At 55.5% G+C, this 24,532-nt stretch overlaps 2 protein-coding genes and 1 long non-coding RNA gene across 3 annotated transcripts; 2 read left to right on the top strand and 1 right to left on the bottom strand.

Moving 5' to 3' along the window:
• The first annotated feature begins 489 nt into the window (after positions 1–489).
• SIX5 (SIX homeobox 5) lies at positions 490–4,560 on the top strand. Its single transcript, XM_030298504.2, has 3 exons — positions 490–1,327; positions 2,286–3,100; positions 3,244–4,560. Exons 1-3 carry the CDS (start codon positions 531–533, stop codon positions 3,861–3,863), a joined length of 2,232 nt encoding a protein of 743 aa, XP_030154364.1. The 5' UTR covers positions 490–530; the 3' UTR covers positions 3,864–4,560.
• A 751-nt stretch (positions 4,561–5,311) lies between these two features.
• On the bottom strand, positions 5,312–23,880 carry MEIOSIN (meiosis initiator). The gene is made up of 13 exons (XM_030299619.1): positions 23,810–23,880; positions 17,669–17,759; positions 14,552–14,663; positions 12,908–13,042; positions 11,370–11,615; positions 10,535–10,643; positions 9,568–9,668; positions 8,964–9,110; positions 8,350–8,423; positions 7,324–7,488; positions 6,989–7,248; positions 6,094–6,183; positions 5,312–5,502 (listed from the first exon to the last, which is right to left on the bottom strand). The coding sequence occupies exons 1-13, from the start codon at positions 23,878–23,880 to the stop codon at positions 5,337–5,339; spliced, it is 1,767 nt and encodes a 588-aa protein (XP_030155479.1). The 3' UTR covers positions 5,312–5,336.
• Positions 5,830–8,825, top strand: LOC115503423. Its single transcript, XR_003965368.1, has 3 exons — positions 5,830–5,916; positions 6,565–6,724; positions 8,795–8,825. It is a non-coding gene; the product is annotated as an uncharacterized LOC115503423 (long non-coding RNA).
• Positions 23,881–24,532: the final 652 nt, after the last annotated feature.

Below are 24,532 nucleotides of genomic sequence, written 5' to 3'. Positions count from 1 at the left end.
TGCAAACTTTCTAGCCCGTTTCCCCCGCCCCTTCTCCCTGCCGGACCCGCCCCCCTGCGGAGCCGGGAATTCCGAGGGGCGGAGCGCGGGCCGAGATGGGGCATGGGGGGGCCTTCAGAGGACTCTGGAGACGGAGGCGTGCAGAAGCTTAGTCTCGGGGCGGAGGTGGCTTCGCGCCCTTAGCCTTCCCGGACGGCCCGTTACCTTCTCCGTTGTCCCGATGGGGAAACTGAGGCCCTCAGCCTGAGGCACACGCGGGGGGAGGAAAAAGCGCGGCCTGAGGCGGAGGGAAAACAAAAGGAGAATCACGGACAGACGGGGAGGGGGGCGGGCACACACACAGACACTGGGACAGAGACCCTAGTGGAGAGCTGGGCCTGGCACTGCTGGGGGAGACGCGGGGTCGGCGGGGGGTGGAAGATCGGGAAGCGCGAAGGGGAGGGCGGGGGGGGGGGACGGGCGGGGGAGGGGGCTGGGGAAAGCCCGAGGGAGGAGGAGAAGGAGGGAGGAACTTCCCAAAGTTGCAAAACATGGCTACCTTGCCTGCGGAGCCGAGCGCGGGGCCGGCGGCTGGGGGGGAGGCGGTGGCGGCGGCGGCGACCGAAGAAGAGGAGGAGGAAGCGCGCCAGCTCCTGCAGACTTTGCAGGCGGCCGAGGGTGAGGCGGCGGCCGCAGCCGGGGCCGGGGCGGGCGAAGCGGCGGCGGGAGCGGAGGGCCCGGGATCCCCGGGCGTCCCCGGGTCGCCCCCCGAGGCCGCTGCCGAGCCGCCCACGGGCCTCCGCTTCTCGCCCGAGCAGGTGGCGTGCGTTTGCGAGGCGCTGCTACAGGCGGGCCACGCCGGCCGCTTGAGCCGCTTCCTGGGCGCACTGCCCCCGGCCGAGCGCCTACGTGGCAGCGATCCGGTGCTGCGCGCTCGGGCCCTGGTGGCCTTCCAGCGAGGCGAGTACGCCGAGCTCTACCGGCTGCTCGAGAGCCGCCCCTTCCCCGCCGCCCACCACGCCTTTCTGCAGGACCTCTACCTGCGCGCGCGCTACCACGAGGCCGAGCGAGCCCGCGGCCGCGCGCTGGGCGCAGTGGACAAGTACCGTCTGCGCAAGAAGTTCCCTCTGCCCAAGACCATATGGGACGGCGAGGAGACCGTCTACTGCTTCAAGGAGCGCTCCCGCGCCGCGCTTAAGGCCTGCTATCGCGGCAACCGCTACCCTACGCCGGACGAGAAGCGCCGCCTGGCCACGCTCACCGGCCTCTCGCTCACGCAGGTCAGCAACTGGTTCAAGAACCGGCGACAGCGCGATCGGACCGGGGGCGGCGGCGCGCCCTGCAAGAGGTGAGGGGACCCGGGCGGCGCAAGTCCCGCTTTCCCGGGGACGTGCTACCTACCAACCCCCTCTCCCCCATACCCGCGCCGAGCTCCTGGGGACACCTCCTGCACACACCTTCAGGCGCTCCCCGCCCCCCAGCGCAGGGAATACGTGTGGACGGAACTGGCACACGCCCGGGGCCCTCTCCCCGACCTCACTTCTGTCGCGTAGGCTGGGAGACCTCTTCCCTCTGCTCCATTCGGAGCTCCATCCCGAATCCCATCCATGTTCTTGGCCAGGGGGAGGCAGTGAAGAAAACGGGGGGACTGCGGAAAGGGGGGCGGGCCTTTGTCCATCCATCCCGCGTGGGGGCATCTTTCACGCCCGCGGGCTGCCGGGCCTTTCCCTGACCGAGGCTCTTCCTCACCCCCCCCCCACCCCCCTGTGTGCCCAAACAGCGTGGCCCGTCGTCTGTCTTTGTTGTGAAACGTGAACCTTCCCCAGCTCCGGTTTCCCTGTAACCCAAGCCCTTCCCCTCCCACCCCTCGCGCCGGCCTCTCTCCCTTCTCTGACGCCCCGGGGGTGGGGGGAAGGCACCGGGAACTGAGCGGGCGGCTGCCTCTCCACTCTCCGAAGACGCTGGGCTGCTTGCAGCCTGACCCAGGGGACTTCGGGCAGCCCAGTGCTCAGCCTCTGGGGCCCCGAGGCCAAGGGGCTGGGAGAGGAGGGCCTCCTCCCTCCGATGTGGCCAGCTTCGGCCCTTATGAAGAGGTATCAGTGCTGGACTTGGAAACGCTCTGTCTCAGGGGGCCTTGGGTGGTCTGACTGAGGAGGTTTTATAACCTCCTGAAATTGGCCACAGAAGTTTGGGCCGGGGAGAGGTGGGGACGCAGTGGTGGGCCTGTGCTCCTGCAGGGCAGCTTGCTGGCCGATGCGGAAGCTCAGGCATCGAGGACCACAACTCACGATCCTTTCTCTGGCCAGCGAGTCTGACGGGAACCCCACGACTGAGGACGAGTCCAGCCGCAGTCCCGAGGACCTGGACAGGGGCGTGGCTCCAGTGGCATCCGAGGCCCCTGCCCAGGGCTCCATATTTCTGGCGGGGGCCGCCCCTCCAGCACCGTGCCCTGCCTCCTCTTCCATCCTGGTGAATGGGAGCTTCCTGGCTGCAGGCAGCTCCCCAGCCGTGCTCCTCAATGGGAGCCCCGTCATCATCAACAGCCTGGCCCTGGGGGAGGCCTCCAGCCTGGGCCCCCTGCTGCTCACGGGGGGCAGTGGCGCTCCTCCACCACCACCGCCCCCGCAGCCCAGTCCCCAGGGGGCCAGTGAGGGCAAGACCTCCCTGGTCCTGGACCCTCAGACCGGGGAGGTTCGACTAGAGGAGGCTCAGCCCGAGGCCCCGGAGACCAAGGAGGCCCAGGGGGCTGCTTCGGCGCCGGCCGGAGAAGAGGCTCCGGGGCCTCTGCCCCAAGTGGTGCCCGGCCCCCCGCCGGCCGCCACCTTTCCTCTGCCCCCGGGACCGGTGCCTTCTGTAGCTGCTCCCCAAGTGGTGCCGCTTTCCCCACCCCCTGGGTACCCCGCAGGCCTGGGCCCCACCTCCCCGCTGTTGAACTTGCCCCAGGTGGTACCCACCTCACAGGTGGTGACGCTGCCCCAGGCTGTGGGGCCACTGCAACTGTTAGCCGCGGGGCCGGGCAGTCCTGTGAAGGTGGCGGCTGCCGCGGGCCCTACCAACGTGCACCTGATAAACTCCGGCGTGGGCGTGACCGCCCTGCAGCTGCCCTCGGCTGCGGCCCCAGGTACCTCCTGCCTGGCTGGGGCCTGGGTGACGGCTGGGCTGGCCGAGAGTGCTGTCGGTGGGCTTCTGGGAGGTGGGGCAGCCTGTCCCTGGCGGTGTGTCCCAGAACCCTCCCGACGCCTGGCCCACCTCTCGTCCCCACAGGAAACTTTCTCCTGGCCAACCCCGTGTCTGGCAGCCCCATCGTGACAGGCGTGGCCGTGCAACAGGGCAAGATCATCCTCACCGCCACCTTCCCCACAAGCATGCTGGTCTCCCAGGTCCTGCCACCTGCCCCCAGCCTGGCCCTGCCCTTGAAGCCAGACGCAGCCATCTCGGTGCCCGAGGGAGCCCTCCCAGTGGCGCCCAGCCCTGCCCTCCCGGAGGTCCACGCCCTCGGCCCGCTGTCTGCTCATCAGCCGCCACAGCCGCCACCCGCCCCTGCCGCCACCACTGCCGCCAGCCTGCCCTTCCCTGCGGACTCCTCCGGCCTCCTGCCGGGCTTCCCGGCGCCCCCGCCGGAAGGGCTCATGCTGTCGCCTGCAGCTATGCCCGTCTGGCCGGCAGGCCTGGAACTGAGCGCAGGCGCAGAAGGGCTGCTAGAAGCAGAGAAGGGGCTGGGGACGCAGGCCCCCCACACCGTGCTGAGGCTGCCGGACCCTGACCCTGAAGGACTGCTCCTGGGGTCCACGGCGGGGGGCGAAGTCGATGAGGGGCTGGAAGCCGAGACCAAGGTTCTGACCCAGCTACAGTCGGTGCCTGTGGAAGACCCCCTGGAACTGTGACCCGGCCGGGCCTCATCGCCTCTCCTGACAATGGTGCTCAAGGTCCAGGACAGCTCCAGACGAGGGGATCGCTCGGACATGACCGCTGGGAGCTGAAGATCCCACACACTACGTATCCCTGGGCCCCTTAACCTCTCCAAGCCCTGGAGGTGCCAGGGGGCTCCCCACTGTCTGCTCCTGCCCGGGGACACCGTCCTCTGGATTGGAGGCCTCCTCTGTTACAGCCCTCTCCTTGCTCTGTGTCCCCAGTATATGGGGAGATTTGGGGGTCCTGACTCCGGGGCTGTGCCCCCATCAACCCAGTACTAGCTGTGAGCTGAAAGTCCTGCCACGTGGCTGGATTTCCAGCCCCCTTGAGCCCTCTCCCTATCACTCCCTAAAACACTATTAATAGCTCCACTGACATCCAGCGTTCCCAGAACCACTTGGAGGGTGGAGGACAGGCAGTCCGCGCCCCGGACCACCAGCCCCTCCCAGCTGGGCCCTTCCTGCTGAAAAGGGAGGCAGGTGCGGGGAGGCCTGGGTGAGGCTCCTCCAGGACTAGAGGCCGCCTGATCACGTCCAGCCCCAGACCAAAGATCCCCTCACCCCTGGGGCAACCCTGACCCCTGTGTCTAGTTTGTATCATAAATCTTTATTTTTCTAGGACATGTTATGCCTCCGTTTCAATCAAAATAAAGTTAACAGACAACTAGAACCTCCAGGGGTGTGGGTTCCCTTCTAAATTACTTGCTCAAAGGAAAAGCTGAACTCTAAAAAGCCCCACCTGAGCTTCTGGCTTTCTCACTGTTGCTCCCTGGTGGGGGTGGGGGGGGGCGGGGTGGGAGTTTAGCTCCGTGGTGCCGCTTGGGAAGGTGTGGGCAGGGTGTTTCTCAAACTGCAGGCCTCGGGGCCTCTAGATCCTGCAGAAGGAGCACCTCCCACCCAGCGTTGAGGAAGCCAGGGGGCCAAAGGAGCCTCCCTTGTCTTTCTTGCTGGTAACAGGGGTTCCACTTACTTTATTTTGTGGAGAACAATAAATAGTCTATAAATAGAACAGGGGAGGGAGGTGTGGGGTGAGGCAAGAATGAATGGGGTTGAAACCATTGGATTCTGGGGTGGGCAAAGGAAGGGCAGGGCGAGACCCTCCGGGTAGACTTTACCTTACTGCATTTCATTCAGGGCTTCCTCCCACCCTGCAGCTCCCAGGATATACTGGCTAGAAAGGGGGTGAGGGAGGGGCAGTGGACTGCGGGCAGGCACAGTTCAGGCCGCCCTAGTACAAGGAGGCAAACTCATAAAGCATCAGGGTCAATAAATACGTCCCCTCCCAGCCGCACAGGAACCGGCCAAGGGACCTGCTCGAGGAGGGTTGAGGCCCGGGAGGGGACAACCTCTTTGTCCTGGCTCCTCATTGCAAACCATCCAGAGCTGCAGGAGCTGTGAGATGGGCGGGGGAGGGGAGGAGAGGAGAGGCGAGGCAGGGTTACCCTCTCAGTTGTGAGGGGGCAGCAGAGAAGCCAGATCCGAGGAAGAGCGGGCCTTCTCAGCCAGCAGCTGGTAGAAGGGCTTGGGGGTCCCCCAGTCTTTGTCCTCGCTGCTGGAGCTGTCCTGCTTCACGATCCGGTTGTGCTGGAGGCTGAACCTGCGCGCTTTGACGCTGGGGGAGAGGAGGCAGATCTGTCATTCCTTCCCTGTTCCCCGTCCCACCTCCCCTGGCCCAGAGCCTGGCTGAGGGGGAGACGGGAGCCTTGTTTGGCCCCATCAGGCCAACCTCTGGGCCTCCAAGTCCAGGTCTGTGCGATGGAAAGAGTCAAGGGCTCTTCGCTGGAGCCTCAGACTCCCACGAGGTGTTAAAAACCGTGCACAGACATGTCATGTGTTTCAGGGGCCAGTGAGAAGGGGGCAGGTGACAGCTCTGATGTTAGACAGGAGAGGGTGGCAGAGAGGGGGAGGCAGGGAGGAGGCCTAGGGACAGGGCGATAAGAGTCAGCTTCCTGCCCTGAGAAGCTCCCTGCGGCAACAAGGGCAGAAGGGGGTCCACAGCCTGCTATTTGCCCTTCTGAGCTGCGAGGTAGGGCCCCTCTCTACCCATCACCCCCTTACACGTTCCTAGGCATTTGCAACACCCAACTCTTCCACCCCAGGTCAGCTCCAGCCTGTCTCCGATACCATGAAGCTGGAGGCTCTGGGAAACAGAGCAGCAGTAGGGAGCAGGGAGGGCCCTCGGCTCAGGGCAGGGGCTCCTCACCAGTATGGTCTGCGCTCCTGCTGGGTCATCACCCGCCACAGTTGGGCCAGCTCCTTGGTGGCAGCCGTGGATGCGGTCCCAGGGCAGGCTCTGGGACAGGAGGGAGGAGGTCAGGAGAGGCCTTCAGGGGAGCCCGTGAAGGAGGTTTCCCTGCCCTCTCAGGGTCCTGGCTTTCCCATCCACGTTGGCCTGAAAAGCCTCAGAACAGACCCTCTGGGGCTCAGTTGTCAGAAAAGGGAGTGGGACTAAATGGTTGTTGGGAAGGGGACACCGTGTCTTGGGACGTGCGGAGGACCTGGATCTGCTGGTCCAGTACCAGCACCTGGATCTTCCTGTCAGGGCACCGTCTCCCCGTTGTGGATCGGGGGGCCTCCCCACCCTCTGCTGTCAGGGCTGGGCGACTGATCTAGCAGGTGAGCCCCAAGAACTTTTGCCAGAAACATTAGAAACAAGGAGCTCTCCTCCCACCAGGTTGTTTGGTGTGACCCTGCACTGACCCCACCCTGAGTGCTGAAGGACAAAGCCAACCCAGAGGAGCCAAGTAGGAGATGGGGACAAAACTTCCAGACAGCAACGTCTGAGCCCTAGGCCCAGCGGCACCTGAAGCAATCGCGTTCTCCCCTTCTGTCAGGTTATATAAGCCAATTGTCTTTTTCTTTAAGTGTGAGTCGGGTTTCATTGCTTATAATTCGCAGGCCTTGACCAAGGAAGTGGGACCAGGTTAGATGCTGGGGGGCAGGGCGGGGGGTGGGGAGTGTGGCCGAGGAAGGGTCACTGGGTCGTTTCTGGAAGGGGCAAATGTGTCAGACGGCAGGGACGACGCACTCTGGGGGCGGGGGGCGGGTGGACAGTGCAGGTCAGGCCCCAGCCAGGGCCCCAAAGGACCCCCACCCACCGGATGTACTGTTTCCGGTTCATCCTGCAGAACATGATGAAGCCATTGACACACTTTTTCTTCATCTGGGTAGGGCAGGGGGGTTTCTTGTTCTCCTTGGGCTTCACCTGGTCCCTGCCCACCTGGCCCTTGCCCGCCCGGCCCTTCCTGGCCTTTCTCCCGGCAGAGGGCTGGGTCGCGGCCCGCCTGGTGGGGGTCCATGTGTAGTCTCCGTCCTCATCGCTGGAGGACTGCAGGCGCTCGGGGTCGGCCTCATCGTCCTGGGCAGGGGACAGGGAGGTGAGAGTGGGCCGGAGACATGGGACCGACCCCTCCGATGGCTGTCCCCCCTTCACCTCTGGCTGCCTCCACACTGACTCTTCGTCCGTGTTCTCAGAGCTGGAGCTGGACGGCGCCTTGCTGTTCTCGCTCAGCGACAGGTAGCAGTGGTCCAGTGAGACAGAGGACTGGCACAGGCTGTGGGAGTCGGGGGGGTCCTTGGGAGCCTCAGAGGGTGTCTCCTGGGGAGTGAAGGAGAAAGACGGGAGATGTGGGGGAGACCGCAGTGTCCCAGCTCAAATTTAAGACTCCCTGGTCCAAACACCTCCTGGACATGCAGGCAAATGTTCCCAAGTTCCCACAGCAGGTCAGAGAGGGGCTGGGTGGGGCTCGGGTCCTCCGGGGCAATAGCTCTCGACGCCATCAATTCAGCAGCCGTTGTGTCCTGGGCAAGGCGTAGCTTCTCTGAGCATCACGCTTGCCCACAGAATGGCGGTCACTACACGTGCCTCACAGGGCCGAGAAGCACCCAGCACAGTGCCCGGCGCTTACTAGGAGCTCCGCCAAAGGTGTCTATGCTGTGATTCAGTTACTCGCTGAGGCAGGGGGCCGCCTCCCACACGAAGGAACACTTATCTGGGGACCAGCTGGGTGAGTGGCGGGCCTTGGGGCCTGGTGTGTGTGTGGGGGGTCCTCTTTCCAGCTGAAGATTCCTGAGCTCAGTCTGCCGTTTTTAGTTTCCTCATCTGTTGAATGCGGGTCACAAGAGACCCCACCTCACAGAGCGGTTGTAAAATTACGTGGGGTCTCTTATGGGCACCTGGCAGCTTTTAGCTCTTATCCTTTGTGTCTAGTTTATTCCAAATGCCCAGCACAGAGTGGGGTGCCTGGTGGCCAGCAGTGAATGTTCAAAGGATAAGGACGGACAGACGAGGGCACAGACGGTAGATGAATCTCTGGAAAGACGAGGAGAAGGGTGAGCAGGTGGATGGTGAGTGGGTGGGGGAAGGCGGCTTAACGGTAGAGGAGAGGGAGGAGTAAACGAAACAGGTGAGTGACACGTGCGGAAAGAAGGATGGACGTGTCTGCGGACAGATGCCTACCTTGTTCTGTGGCACCTCAAGCAAGCCATCGGGGAGTGGAGACTCAGGATCTAGGAACACTTCTTCAAAGAGACCTGTCAGGGAGGGAGACCAGGGCGGGGGCTGGAATGGAAATGCCTTCCTCGCAGGGCCGGCCGGAGAGCCTCAGTGCCCTTCTCTAGATTTCTGTTCTGGGATCTCCTGTCCCAGGTCCAAATCCAGCTCACAGGCCAGCTCCCCTGGGGCACCTCCAACCTGAGCCGAGTGAGCGAGTCCCCACCGCAGGCTCCTGGAGCCTTCTCCTCACCACACTGGCCTGGGCTGCTTCCCCACGAGGCTGTGGGCTTCTCGAGGCAGGGCCTGGGTGGGATTCACCCCTGGGGACCCAGTTCTGCCGAGCACAGGGCAGCACACTTGGTGGGCATCACCGTATGTTTTCTTTCTTTCTTTTTTTTCTTTCAAGTAGGCTTCGATAACCAGCGTGGAGCCCAATGTGGGGCCTGAACTCCCAACCCTGAGATCAAGACCTGAGCCGAGATCAAAAGTCAGACACTTCACCGGCTGAGCCACCCAGGCGGCCCTCACTGAATGTTTTCTGAATGAACCAAGCGTCAGATCTAGCCCTGGGCTCTCACCTTGCATCAGGTACTCAGTACCGTCCTCCAGGATCTGTTCTGGCAGCGTGTTTCCTGGGGAGCTGAAGAGGGAGGGGCTGAGCCCGAGGATCTCACTCGGGTGGCCTGTCACAGCCCAGCTGTTAACCTGGGGAGGCCCCAAGCTCCCTGAAAAGGAAACATCAGGCTTGAGGATGTGTCAGCCCTGACACAGCAGCTGGCTTTGAGGAGGTGGTGCTGGGCACTGGGAAAGGTGACTCTGTCAATTGCTCATTTGGAGCCCTCGGGAGAGGAAATGAAGAGACAAGATGCCCGGCATGGTGCTGTGGATGGCCAAATCCAAAACCGTCAATATCTGGTGTGCCAAATACGATAGATTGATTGTAGCTCCCCGGAGCTCTGTGTTAAGAAAGAGTCTGAGGCAGTCTCTGGGCTCAACAGAAAGAATGATGGTTGATCACTGATGTCTGCCATAGCAACCGATGGCTCAGTGATAGCAGGTAAGCTTACGTGGCCCTGCCCGCAGCAGCAGTCCTGGTCTCCTCCCCGCCAGTAAGCCTCAGGAGGAAACGACCAAGGAAGGCCCCCACACTAGCCTACAGGGAGGACAGACAGATCCAGTCACCATGGGGGCTGCCCTCTGGGGTCCAGGCAGGAAGCCAAGGGTCAGCATCTGGGGACTCCTTGTCCACTTCCTCGCTGGAATCGTAGAACACCATCTTCTGTCTGCAAGAGGTAGAATTCAAGAGGCAGACCCGGAGCCCTGGGCTGGGAGCTGCATGTGACCTGGGGCGAGCCGTTTCTCCCTGGGGCATCTTGGTGTCACCCACTGTGATTGAAGATGGGGGTCGCTTTGTGCTGGCTGCTGGGGGGGGGTGGGGCAAGGTGGGCTGGAAGCTTAATCAGCTGAGGCACCTGCCCTCAAGGGGCTTCAGATTGTGAGGAGAGGCAGGTGTCATGGGGTGCTGGTGACACAGGGGGCAGGGCTGTGATGGGTGGCGTTCCAGGAGGACAGAGAGGGTGGACAAGGCAGGAGGGAGGACCACACTGAGGTCAGCCGAAAGGGTGGAGGCTTTCTAGGGGGATGAGGGAAACAGGCTTGCCGGGAAGAGGGATCAGAGGGTGAAAAGCCCAGAGGCAGCAAGAGCGTGGCTCCTGTGGAGTGGCAAATATTTCGTGGTGTTAAGGGTAAGATTCATGGGTGAGGGGCAACAGAGAGGGCTGGCAAGATGAACCAGGGCCAGGGAAGTTCTACTTGGGCTCTTCCCCATGGGCACTGAGGGAGGCCTTAAAGCCATGAGCTGATGTGACCACAGTGTGTGGTTAGAGAAGTCAGGCAACTAGGGAGGACGGGCTGGAAGGGGTGAGACAGGAGGCAGAGAGGCTGGCGAGAGGCTGCAGCCCTGGTCCAGCAGACCGGAAGCAGGGCCCTCCTTGGAGCCTCAACCGCCTGCACCAAGCTAGGCCCACAGAGGTACTCTCTCCACAGATACCAGCAAGGATGTAAATCAACCTCGCTTCTCACTGCCCCTCAGCCATTCCAGACCACACACCTCAGCCTCCCCCACTCAGAGCCCTTGGGGTTCCCTTACCTGGGACAGGGCTGTGTCCTGTTGAGAAAATGGATCCCCTCGGCCCCTTGTTGGGCCTTGAAGGCAAGGTAGGGCCCATTACCCTGGGCACTGACTCTGCAACAGCAGCCTACGGGGGCAAGTCGGGATGCTTACTCCTGTGACTGGAACACCTCCTGGGACTCACAGACACAGGGATGCAGAGGTGCCGGGGCCTGCTACAGCCTCTCCCGCCCAGATCCTAGCAAGACCTCAGGCTGCGGGGCCTCTGCGTGAGGCTCCAGGACAACCCGAATGACCCCTGGGTTTCTGGAACCCTACCTCTTTCTCAGAAGCTGGAAGGGAGCTAAAATCCTGAAGTGGAATAGTGTCGATGAAAATGACGATAGCAAAGACAAGGACAGAGTGCTTACCGTGCCAGCGAGGTTTTAGACATTTTACGTGGCAGTCGGCAGCCCTGGGCTGAAAGGCACCATTTTTACAAGCCTTTCACAGTTAAGTGAACAGAGGGGATAGAACAGCTCAGGGCCTTGCCTTCCAAGCACCCCTTTCTCGCCTGGCTCCCTGCTGGGTGTGTGTCTGCAACTTTTCAACCTGGCACACGGACCAGAGTCACGAGAGCGACTGCCTGCCCTCCCCCAGTTCTGTGACCCACAGCCTCACATGAGGGCCACACTGAGGCTGTCCCACAACAGAGCCTGAGAAGAAAAGAGAACAGGGAAAGAGGCCTGAGACAGCATCTCTCTTGTGCACCATGGAGTCCTCAGCTACTGGGACCGGACTCAGGACATTGCTGGTACTTGACAAGCAGTGTATAAATAACCGGCTAAGATTAACAGTGAGGAAGGAGACCAACTTGAGATGTCACAGTGGATGCTGTTCTCAGCCATGTCCAGCAACGTCAGCCGGGACCTTCCTCCCTTTCTGTCATCTTGAGGCAGGGCTGATGCAGCTTTGGGGTGACGGCTGGAGGTGGTGCATCTTGAAGGAGTGGTGGTCCTCCCCACATTTCCTCCTTGCTGGTCTGGGGATGGGGTTACCCACTTCTCGGGCTTGTCCAGGGCCAGGCAGCGGCGAGGCTTCTGGGCCCGGGTCTGGCGTTCTGGGGGAGCAGAGAGACAGGCGTCAGAGGGGGCCAGAATATGGCTCAGATGGGGGGCTATCTTTGCTCTGGGTTCCACAACCTATTCAAAGCTTTGCCCAGGTAAGCCTGGGCCTCAGTTGGAGATCAGCTCAACATAGGCTCCCTTCCCCTGCCCACACGTTAGAATCATCTTGTGAGCTCTGGAAAAATACTGATGCCCAGGTGCCATCCCAGACCACTGGAACTTGACTTTCAGGGTATGAGGCACAGAGATAGGCATTTTTTAAAAGTTTATTTATTTACTTCAAGAGAGAGAGAAAGCACGAGTGAGGGAGGGGCAGAGAGAGAGAATCCCAACCAGGCTCTGCATTGTCAACACAGAGCCTGATGTGGGGATCAAACTCACGAACCAGGAGATCATGACCTGAGCCAAAACTAAGAGTCTGACCTTTAACTGACTGAGCCACCCAGGAGCCCCAGGGACAGGCATTGTGTTTTTTTTTTCTTTTTTTCTTTTTTTTTTTTTTTTTTGAGAGAGAGAGAGGGCACAAGTAAGTGAGTGGTGGAGAGAGAGAGAGGGAAAGCTAGAGCGAGAATCCTATGAGGGGAAGAGAGAGAGAAGCGGGGCTCACCTGAAGCGGGGCACGAGCTCACCCAAAGTAGGGCTTGAACTCACAAACTGTGAGATCATGACCTGAGCTGAAGTTAGATGCTTAACCAACTGAGCCACCCCGGTGCTCCAGGGATAAGCATTTTTCAAAGTACCCTGGATGATTCAATTAGATATGCAGCCAAGACTGGAAATCATCGTTTAGGTACAAGTCCCATTTTAAAAACATGTAAACTGAGGCATGTGGAGGGGAAGGGACACACAGCGAGTCAGTAGCAAGGCTGAGGCCAGCCCTAGGATGCTTGCTTTCCACACGTGGGTGTTTCCATCACCCCGCGCTCCCTGATGTCCCGGCCCAGGATGCATGACTGGGTGTAAAGACTACGTGCTAACAGCAGCTTCCACTCACTGGGCGCTGACCATGTGCCTCTCCACTCAGCATTGCTCGAGGGGTGTGTACGCAGGCTCATCCTTAACACCACCCAGTGGCAGGTACTACAATTTCCAGACCAGGAAGCTGAGGCTCAGAGGAGGAAAGTAACCGCTCCAGGGGCTGGGAGTTGAACCAGGTGGGTCTGTCTCACTGTAAAGCCTGGTCAGGGGCTCTGGGTTGCTGCCTGGGCCTCCCCGGAGTAAGAACGGCTCTGGGGAAGGAGCTCTGCTCCCAGTGACCTGGCTTCCTGTCTAGCCTCACTTGTACCTGACGATCCGGTCAGTTTCTTCTTCCGAGGTTTCCGGCAGCCTCCCTGAAGACGGGACTTCCTCCAGTGTGGGGAGCGCGAAGGGGTGGAGCGTCTCAGCTTTGCTGGGCCCACGGCCGGGTTCCGAGCCAGCCCTGCACAGGATGGAGAAAGAGTCAGGTCGGATCGCCCCAACCAGCTGACTTTACAAATATGGAAACTGAGCTCCTGGGAAGAGATCGGATGGATGGGTGTGAGGCTGCACATCCAGGCAGTAGAGGTACAGGGCGAAAAGTCAGGCGTCCCCAGGGCCATCCTGGGCCTCTGCCAAGAGGGAAGACGGGCTCAGTGCTTCCCAAATGCTTCCCCATAGGCCTCATCCCCAACCAACGCCTCCTCCTACCTTCCTCAGGGCACTGAAGACTCCGCTGCCCACCCTGGCTTGCCTGGGGCCTATCAGGCCTCTCAACTGTCCTTTGTTAGCACCTCCCAAATGTACCACTTCTGTCTACAGCCTTACCCTCAGTGCTAGATCGGTCTGTCCAGTGATCCTGTCCAGATCACTCCTAAAGGCCTCTTCGCTGACCTCCCCGACTCCAGTTTCTCACTTAATACCCAATCCCACACACTAGATGTCAGGCTCGTCTTCCAAAAAAAAAAAAAAAAAAACAAAAAATCTGATCCTGGCTTTTCCTGGCTCAAAGCCCTTCAGGGTCTTGGATCCTCACCTCACCTCCTCTCACTGTGGCCCGTGGATTCTTTATGCCGGAAACAAGGACGGCACCCGGCACACGGGGAACAACCGGCTTGTTCCAGGCACCGTGTGACACTTTCTATGTGTATTAACTCATTTAAGCCTCATGACGAACACAGGAAGGAAGTACAGGTGACCCCTGAACAAGCAGGGTTAGGGGCGCCCATCCCCCTGCGCTGTGGAACGTCCACATCTAATTTGGACTCTCCAGAAACTTCACTACTAATAGCCTATTGCCGACCAGAAGCCTGATCGATAAACATAAACAGTTGATTCACATATATTTTGCATATTATATGTGTTATCTACTGAATTCTTACCACAAAGTGAACTAGAGAAAAGAAAATGTTAAAAAACCGTAAGGAAGAGAAAATACATTTACAGTTCCGTACGATATTTCTCCCGAAGTGCCTGTGCAGAGGTGAGTCCGTGCGGTTCAAACCCATGTTAGTCCAGGCTCAACTGTACTAGTATCGTCTTCATTTTGCAGCCGTGGAAACTGAGGCATTGAGAGGTTAAGGTCCCGAGACCTGTGTCTGCGTCAGGATCCGGTTCAAGAACCTCGCGCGGCATCTTGATGTTACGCGGTCCCTCCAAGCGTGCCCGCTGCTGGCCTGTCCCAGACCTTCCACAGGTGTCTCCTCATACACGCCCACTGCTGCTTCTGCCTGGTGGGGGCCCCCTGCCCCTGTCCTCCAAGGCCCAGTTGCAAGGCCCCTCCCCGCCACAGTCTTCCCAGATGCCCCTAAGTTCACAGCATCACCCACATCTCTCTGTCTCTGTCCCCTCTGCCAGGCTCTGAGAGGCCGGAGGGCCTGGACTCATCTAAGTCACTCGCTCGGTGCCCCCGACGGCAGCACAGCTCTTGGTCTGTGGCAGGCATTGGGAAATGGGGACTGAACTTACTTACCCCCAAGTCTGCCTTCCCCATTGGCGGTGTGGAATTTGAGCAACGCCTTGGCCACATCGATGTTTTTCTGGAGGTACTGAATGTAGTGCAGGACGTGCAGGAGAATCTCCTTCTGCCCTCGAAAGAAAGACAAGGCTGAGCACAAGAGTGGGGTCCCACGACAGTGTGAGGCTACTGGGGACCAGAGACAGAAAGGCTCTGGGACCGCGTTCCCCATCCCAACAATTCCTCCACTGGCAGAGGTGCTCCTATTCTGCTGTTTAGTCCTTGCTGCCGCTCAGGGAGACTTCTGTTACAGCTAAGGAAACTGAGGCTCAGAGTGCTAACGCTAAGGCGAAAGAGAGGAAGTGGCAGTGCTGGGATCTGAACTCGGGTCTGCCTGCCTCCTGGCCCAGTTTTTCAACACACACCATCCGGCTTTCCACCCCTGACCCTTCGCATATGCTGTATTCGCTACCTGCAAAGCCCCCCTCCCCCCTCCCCACAGACCCCTGCTCTGGCTTCTCCACCTTTGAGCCTTACTCAGCACAGTGGTCTCCCCTTCCAGAAACTTTCCACCTCCCTGACCCCTCTCACCCAGGCTGGGTCAGATGTCCCTCCTCAGCATTCTTGTAATACCCTGGGCCTGTTTTATAATTACCTGTTTATGCGTTATTTTCTCTCATTGACCTTGAACTAGTTGAGGGTAGAGATTGTAGCTAAGCGGTTCCTGTATCCCTTACTCCCAGAATAAAGAGGTAGCTTAGCCAGTGTTCGCTGAAGATTGACCTCCCCCGTAGCACTGAGCATGATGCCTTCTGCCCCGCAGGCATCAGCCAGCCAGCCAGCCACCAAGTACTGACTCAGTTGGTATTGGAGACACGGAGCTCAAACAGACTACTACCCACTGAGGGCCAGGGATGTAGGGGTGAACCAACACACTTCTGTTTACCTTCCTGGAATTTATAATCTAGGGAGGGCAGTGGGCCTTAATAAACTCAGAAATGATGCAAAATTACCAACCGTGTGATAAGCATTATGAATAAGAGTGTAACAAGAGATTCTGAAAGTGGACTTGAGTGTCTGGAAAAGCATTTAAACGGAGACCTGAAGAATGACAGGGGTTAGCCTGGGGAAGAGGAGAGGGAAGAATGCCAGCAAGTATTTCTCGGATTGAACTGGATCTCTAGAATAACCACAAAACCATTAGCAGTAATCTTCCAAACCCTAGATTAGGAAACACGATCCCACAAAGGGAAATGTGTGAAAGCATTCCAGAAGATATAATACCGATGGTCACTGAAATGATCTGACCTGATCCACGGAAGGAAGCTGTAATCTAACTAAGGAATATGTGTGACACAGGCAGGAGACTATGTATTACTTTGGAAGGACCTGGACCCCATGTGCCACTTCCTGGCTGGGTATTGGGAGCAGGCCGTGCTACCTCTTTGTGCCTCAGTTTTCTCATCTGTGCAGTGGGAATGAGGATATTCACATAGGCTCAGAGGATCATCGTTAGGACTGAATAAACCAGTGTGTGTGAAGCTGCCCAGCACAGAGCCTGATACACTATGGGTGAGAACACTTTCATCAGGTTCTCAAAGGATTAAGTGAGGACCTTTTCTAACTCTGAGAACCGAACTGTGGGTTTCTCAAGATCAGGTATGGTATCTCCAACACCAGGCTTGGCACACGATTGGCACTCACTAAGCTAAAATGTTTATGAACTATAAAGTGATATGAAATGTTTTTTATTACTGGTATAATTTTTTAGTGTTTATTTATTTCTGAGAGAGAGAGAGAGAAAGAGAAAGAGGGAGAGTGAGTGGGGGAGGGGTAGAGAGCAAGAGATACACAGAATCCAAGGCAGGCTCCAGGCTCTGAGCTGTCAGCACAGAGCCTGACGGGCTGGACCTCACAAACCGTGAGATCATGACCTGAGCTGAAGTTGGATGCTCGACCGACTGAGCCACCCAGGCGCCTCATACTGGTATTGTTTTTATGCAGAAGGCAATTGGGCATCACCTCAGACTCCAAGACCAAAGGCTCAGTGATCAATACTTCAGGAAGGTTAGTATGGGGACTACCAGCAGAGGTTCAAATCCCGGAGACCTTCTGAAGGGAAGATAGATGGTCCTGTAACATTCTCAACTCAGGGAATTCACACACTCATTCATCTACTCGTTCTTTCATTCAACGAACACCTATGGAGCACTGAATGACAGAACCGTGGAGGAGGTGAGCCTTTGGAATGCCACAAACCTGACTCTCTCTCTCTGCTATTAACCAGCTGTGTCCTCGACCCCTCTGTGCTTCAGAGGGGTGAGTTCTGCCAATGGGGAACTCATGTTGGGAACTCTGTGAGTTCCCAGAGGATGGGTCCCAAGTTTCTTTGCCTTCCCTTGTTGAGACTAGAACAGCTTCTGACATCCAACCGTCTTTCCATAACCAGCTGATGAATGAAGGAATAACAGGATGGAATGAGAGGAACTAGAGTGAGAAAGCATCACACCAGGCCTTCCAGATCTTTGAGTCCCTTATTAAGTTGCTCCCAGTGGCGGGAGCAAGGTGTCAGCTCAGCACTGCATACTTTCATTGAGGAGCCACTGCGGACGCCCAGAGAAGCCTTATCTATCTCTACCTCGCGGAGAAGATGCCCACAGGACACAAAACAAGGGACTCACAGAGAGGGAACCGACACTTGTTCATGGCTATTATGTCATTTTGGCCTCACAGTATTGCTGGGTAGTAGATGTTATTGTTTCTTGTTTTCCAGCTGAGAAGCATGATGCTGGAGAGGCTGACAAGCTGAGCGCCCGGCCCAGAGTCCTATCGTTTGGGGGCTGAAGGGCTCAAACCCGTGGCTGTTTGAGTCCCAAAGTGATGACCTTTACCAGGCTCCTTGCCGATTTTCCCCTCCCAGGTTCCCCTGTGTCTTTTGCAAAAACAGCCACCCCCCGCCCCCTGCCACCACCACCACCCGTCTTCTGGTCTTGGGATCACAGAAATGCCCCATCGAGGGCGCCGTCCCTGAAAGGGCCTGTCGAGGGGTCCCAGCATGAGGGAGGCTAAGCTGGTTACGGATATTTTCAGATCTGCCTCCCGCGTCCGCCTCCCCTCCCTCGGTCCCCATACCTTGGTGAGCTTCTTGGTACCCTTCTTCAGGGCCATGGGTAGCAGCAACGCCAGTTCCTGCAGTTTGCTGGTGTGGTTTTTCCTTTGCCTCCTGTTTTGGGCCAAGAGCCGGTTTGGGTTAGGACAGCCAAAATGGAAATTGGCCCCTGACCCCCAAACCACTGGTCTCAGTGGTCCCCTTCTCAGAGAAGCTCCCCGCCCCTGACACCCCAGACAGAATCCTCATCCCCTCGGTCATCAAATCTCACCCGTTCCCCTTGCAATCCCTTCTCTCCACCCCCAGCCCCTGGCCTGGTCCACATGTTGACATTCCCCTAGCTCTCCCGGCCTCCTGTCTGGCCTCCTCCAGCCCATACTGTCTCCTAGAGTCAGGGTGATCTTTCTTTTTTTTTTTTTTAATTTTTTTTTTCAACGTTTATTTATTTTTGGGACAGAGAGAGACAGAGCATGAACGGGGGGAGGGGCAGAGAGAGAGGGAGACACAGAATCGGAAACAGGCTCCAGGCTCTGAGCCATCAGCCCAGAGCCTGACGCGGGGCTCGAACTCACGGACCGCGAGATCGTGACCTGGCTGAAGTCGGACGCTTAACCGACTGCGCCACCCAGGCGCCCCATGGGTGATCTTTCTGAAAACCAGATCTGCCCACGGTTTTTTCATCTGTGCAGTGGGAATGAGGAGATCCATTCAGGCTCAGAGGATCATCAATAGGACTGAATAAATCAGTGTGTGTGAAGCCGCCCAGCACAGAGCCCGATATGTTACTTGACTAATAAGTGCTTCAAATCTCTCAAGGCCATCCTATTATTAAAGGTCAAGTTTAAACTCTGAACACAGCTTTTATAATGCCCCTCAAGGCCTGGCTCTGCTGACCATCCTGGTCTCATCTCTTACTTTCTTTGGTTCTCTCCCATCAAGTGACTCTAACTCCACAGGACAGGTGGGATACCTCTGCTAAGGTCCCTCAGCCCCATCCATGCTCACGCACTTCTCTGGGCCCTGCTCTGAGCTGAGAGCTGGTGGAGGGGGGAACCACTCTATCTCTAGCATCTAGAACAGGGTCTGGCACGTCGTGGCAACTCGCCACATCTCTGCTAGATAAATAAATAAGGGCATGGCAGAAGCTGACTCCTGGGGGGGATGCAGAACTTCCAGGATCTAATCCCTGAATCCATAATTCATCATATATCCCTGTATACACACCTCCACCCCAATCTTGACAGATGGAGACACAAAGACAATGGAGCCTCTTTCCCAAATTACACACCATTGCCACCACTCCCATGACTCCTTTTGAATGCCCAGATCCCCCCGTTTCCACCTATCTTTGTCTCACCTTCCTTGGGGCTCAGTTCAATTGCCACCTGCCCCAGGCAGCCCCTGGCGACCACCCTTGCCTTCCTCCCTTGCTCTGAATGGCCACAGCACTTTGTCACCTGCAGCATGGCCACGCCCAAAACACTCCCTTGATTACAGCCAGATGTTTAGTTCCTACTCACACATCCACAAACTAACACCCCCTCCTTTTTAGGCCCCGCGCTGGACACCACGGAAGGTGAGAGAAATCATGGTCATTGCCCTCGAGGAGATGGGGGAGTAGTGTGGGACACACACTTATCTCCCTAACCAAACGCTGGAGCTCTAAAAGAATCTTTCTCACTCATTCACTTAGCAATTACTGATTGGGCACCTACTATGTGCCAGGAATGGTGATAGGCGATAGGGATAAACGTATATAAACAAAGGGACGCCTGGGTGGCTCAGTTGGTTAAGCATCTGACTGCAGCTCAGGTCATGATCTCATGGTTCGTGGGTTCAAGCCCCACATCGGGACCTATGTTGACCGTGCGGAGCCTGCTTGGGATTCTCTCTCTCTCTGCCCCTCCCCTGTTCTCTCTCTCTCTCTCTCTCTCTCTCTCAAAATAAGTAAGCTTTATTTAAAAAGTATAAAAAACAAAATACAGCTCCTTCTACAGCCCACAGTACACTCAGGGATAAAGGCATTAATCAAATTGTCACACAAACAAACATAAAATTCCAATTGGGACCAGAAACAGCTATAAAACTTACTGGGAAGGGGAGCCTTGCAGATGAAAATGTGGGGCCCCTTTTTCAAAAATTAAGAATTTCTAGATGGTGAGAGCAGAGCATCAAACCAAGAATCAGGCTCTGCCAAGCACAGGGCTCTGTAACTGCATGAGTTGCACACCCATGAAGTTGGCCCTGATGGAGACAAAGACACCTGCTTGGTGTTAGGAGAACTTGTAACAGGTGTCTTTGATCTAATCTGAGGTTTCCCCTGAGGAAGTAAACCTGGCCAGAACCTGTGCTGAAGGATGAGTGGAGATGTATAGGTGAAGAGAGAACAAGAAGATTTCAGGTAGAGGGAACATGTGCAAAGGCCCTGTGGCACGAGGAAGCATGGAGAACTCAAAGGAAGTAAAGCTGCCAGTGTCCTGGCCAACAGAAAGCAAGGGGTCTTGTGGGGTGACACAAGGCTGGAGAAGATAGGGGCCAGATGAGGCAGGGTCTCAGAGGCTCATGGTACAGAAGAGTTTTGCCCTTATCTGAAGACCAACAGGAAGCCATAAAAGGGCCTTACACAGGGGATGATATCATTAGTGTACCCTCTCAAAACTGCTATGAATACAGAAGACTATGCATATTAGTCAACTGAATGGAGGAATAAAAGAAAAACAAATCTCTGGTCTCAAGTTACTTCCTGGTAGAAACCACAACTTTGAGGGGCTAGGGTGTTAGCGTTCTATCCTTGGAGGAAAACTGGGTTAGGCTGACCTCTAAAGTCCTGTTGGGCCCTGATATTTACTTTTTGCATACCACTTTCCTTCTCTTCTAGAGGAGCCCCTGGAAGCCCCAGCGAGAAGCAAGGAAGGAAAGCAAGGAAGAAAAAAGTGTCCAGGCCTATTTAAGTTCAAGGTGTTATTTGACCATGTCTGGGAAAAAGAGTTTCATTTCAACTGTATGTAGTCCCTGGGTGTTTACTCGGGGTTTTGCAAAGCACCGAGAGAGCCTTTTGTGTGCAAACACAGAAGTTCCAGGAAAAAAATTTAGAGGGAGGAAAAGGATGACTAGGCATCACAAAATCTTGGCATCTCGTGGGCAGTAGTCCTGAATAGGTGTAACCTGGGGTCTGCCCCCAGGGGCCTCTGGGCTCCGGGCACTTCCTCCCATGGCTGCCTCTTTCCTTACTGGATGGTTCGGGTTTCAGACAAACTCTTTCCTCATAGTGTCTATAATTTTCACCCGCTAATTCCAGCTCTGCCCTCTGGGGCTTCAGGAACAGGCCAGCTGCAGCCACATGGGTCCTTTTTCCGTTTCTCTAAACCGCCAAGTTTCTCCCTTAGGGCTTTTACTATTCCTCCACCTGGAATGTTCTTTTGCCCTAATTGTTGTATGGCTGGTGTGTTCAGCACCTAGCTTAAATATGACCCCCTCAGAGAGGCCTTTTCTGACCAACTGATCGAACTAAACACATTCTTTGTCACCTCCCCATATCATTTATCAGAACCTGAAATCTTTCTTTATTATAAATACCACAGGGCAGGGATTTTGGTCTTTTTTATTAATTGTTATATCCCACACTGACTTATCCATTAGGTACAGTAAGTACAGTACATAAATTCTGGTGCCGCTTTTAAGGGCTCATGAAAATATTTTCTTTTTTCTTTTGAGATTTTGTTTTTAAGTAATTTCTACACCCACTATAGGGCTTGAGCTCAAAACCCTGAGTTCAAATGTTGCATGCTCCCCTGACTGAGCCAGTCAAACACCCTAAAAATGTTTTAATTTCTTTTAAAATCGATACTGATGTTGTTGTAAACTATAATTTAAAATATGTTTTTGGGGGCGCCTGGGTGGCTCAGTCGGTTAAGCATCCAACTTTGACTCAGGTCATGATCTCTCGGTCTGTAAGTTTGAGACCTGTGTCAGGCTCTGTGCTGACAGCTCAGAGCCTGGAGCCTGCTTTGAATTCTGTGTTTCCCTCTCTCTCTCAAAAGTAAATAAAACATTAAAATTTTTAAGGGGCGCCTGGGTGGCTCAGTCGGTTGAGTGTCCGACTTCGGCTCAGGTCATGATCTCACGGTCCGTGAGTTCGAGCGCTGTGTTGGGCTCTGTGCTGACAGCTTGGAGCCTGGAGCCTGCTTTGGATTCCGTGTCTCCCTTTCTCTCTTCCCCTCCTCCACTCGTGCTCCACGTCTCTCAAAAATACATAAACATTAAATAAAAAAAAGTTTTAATACAAAACTTCTTAAAAATTAAAAAAAATTTTAAATACATTTCTAATGGAGGAAGGGGTTCAAGAAGGCAAATGGCCTAGGGCCCATGAAAGTCATGTGTTGCCCTGACTATATCCCAGCTCCTAGAATAATGACCAGCACTAAGTAAGTGTTCAACAAAAAATTATTGAATTTATGGATGTTCCTTCTGTCTTCTGATGGCCTCAGCCTTTGAAATGGCAAATGACTCTATTTCTTGGGTTTCCTCTTCCCTGAGCTAATCAGGCTAAACCCTCCCTAGTTTTTATTTTACGGGAGCTGGAAGAGCCAGTCCAAATATCTCGTATTAGATATAGGAAAACTAAGGCCCAGATCCTAATGTGCAGACATTTAAGAGTAAGAGCTGCCCCAAAGTGGGACAAAGCAGGGGGCAGTGCCCGGAGGCAGCATAATAGTTCGTTATAAGCTCCAGCTTTTGAATAAGACAGATCTAGATGGAAATCCCAGCTCTGTCACTTGCTGTGTGACTTTGGAAAAATTTTTGATCTCTCTGAGGCTGTTTTAAACTAATTTATAAAATGGAGGTGGCTAGAAAGTTTTATCTTGTCTGGAGGGTGTTGAGCATAACACCTGGCACATTGAGAGTGCTCACAAAATGTTCGAGATAGAAGGTGAACGGTCATTTGTCAGAATTTTCTAGGGAGAAAGGATGCTGAAGGAGGGGGTGGAAGGTTGGCAAACCTGTTGGTTTTGGTTGATGAACATTTAATCCCCCTTGTCTGGTAATAATTTCCTTTGGAACCACCCCTCCCCCACTCTCAGTCTATGTGGCCCAGAAAGGTCAAACCCAACCTCCCCCTCCACTCGGCAGCATAGAACTAAGGTCCAGCTCAGAAGAGTCACAGTGATTGGTTCAGGATTGGGGTCCTAACCCAGCTTTGGCCAATCGGAATCAAGGGTCCTGGAAAGAGACTCCCTGCTGGGGTTGTCAGGCTGGCAGGATGTGGTTCTGGAGCTTCTGGAAGCCATCTTGCCCTCACAAAGAGAGAGCTTGCTTAAGAAGGGAGCCAACAGAGGGCAACAGCAGAGCCAAGCGAGGCAGGTTCCTTGCCTGGACCCAGCCAAGCCGGATGCCCCTGAATTTTTTGTTTAAAGGACCCAATGAGGAACCAATGACCCTTTTATGCTTAAGCTGGTTTCAGCAGGTTTCCCGTTAATTGCAACTAAGAGTCTTTATTAATACAATGACCAACACCCTCCCCCCATCTAGAAAGGGGGAAAAGGGAATACATTGTTGGTGACCTCTGGGATTCCAGGAGGAATGGGCAGCAGGAAAGGCATTCTTCATTTTCTTCATAGTGCTCCTTCTGAGCACAGAACCTAAGTCAAGAACCTGAACAAAGCAGATGCTGAATTTTAGAGTTAATAAATGAATGGAGAGATGGATGGACAGTAAGTCATTTGGGGAGACAATGGGGATAAGATGAGCTGTGGCTCTCTTTTCTTTAGCCAGGCTTTGGAGGCAAGGAGAAACCGACCCAACCCTCAATCTGCTGTGAAAATCCCCTCTATGAGATTCCTGGCCCTTGATAGGTGTTTGCCGGATGAATGAATACAGGAAAAAAAGAAAGGGAGGAGGGCGTTTAAGAAACTCAGAAGGTCAAAGCCTGCAAGGGTCTCAGAGATGATCTTTGGCAACCACCTCAGAGTTCTTTCATCTTGAAAATGGCGGTAATATTCGCCCATACTCCCTTCTGCAGTTGTAAGGATTAAAGAATATCATACAAACAAAGGGCTTAGGGGAGAGTCTGACAAACAGTAAACGCTCAGTAAACATTATTGTTATTATTCAACCAACGAGAGTGGCCGAAGCTGTAAGGGAGATGGACAGGGTAGAGCCCTTACCTCTCACTGGGACCCAGGGGACTGGCTCTGGGCCATTCAGGGGAACACAAGTGTGTACTGGAATGCCACATCTGCAAAGAGGGAAAAAAGAAAGAATTATTAGTGACCTCTGGGATTCCACGAGGAATGGCTAGCAAGGTGGGCAGCCTTCATTTTCCCCAAGTTGTTCCTTTGAGGACTCAGACAGCCCAAGGGTCCCCGACCCCCACAAATATGGGCCCAGAGACCAAAGTCAAACCCCTGAACTCTCAACCGAAGTCCCTGAATCCCAAACTGTAAATTTGGGCCAAGTTGTGATCTGTACCTAAAACTAAAAACACATTCCCGTACTTTAACTTCAGAACTTCTGTCTTAATAGTGACACGTCACACGGCCAGGCCTGCGACCTGGCTTGAGCTCTCTAAACGGTGAGGTTAAGATGCAAAAACCATGACTTGAAACTCTCAAAGTGAAGATCTAAAACCCCCAAAGATGCCCTCCCAAACCTCAAAACCCTCAACAGTAATACTGAGATACTCTAGACCCCCGAACTGGCTACTTCTGATCTCTAAATACGACCCCAATCCCAGTCCAGTTGAGATCACAGACCACAAACCTTAACAGAGAACCCAAACCCTAAAACAAGAAACCCACGCCCCCAGAGCAAACCAGAGTCTCCGACGGTGACGTTGGATCCAAACACAAAGACCTCCAGACCCCAGAACTATCCTATCAGACCTTCAA

Source organism: Lynx canadensis, chromosome E2 (genome assembly GCF_007474595.2).
Source record: "Lynx canadensis isolate LIC74 chromosome E2, mLynCan4.pri.v2, whole genome shotgun sequence".
Classification (NCBI taxonomy): Eukaryota; Metazoa; Chordata; class Mammalia; order Carnivora; family Felidae; genus Lynx; species Lynx canadensis.
The sequence above is the reverse complement of the archived record's forward strand: the minus strand, read 5'-3'. Positions and strand labels throughout refer to the sequence as shown.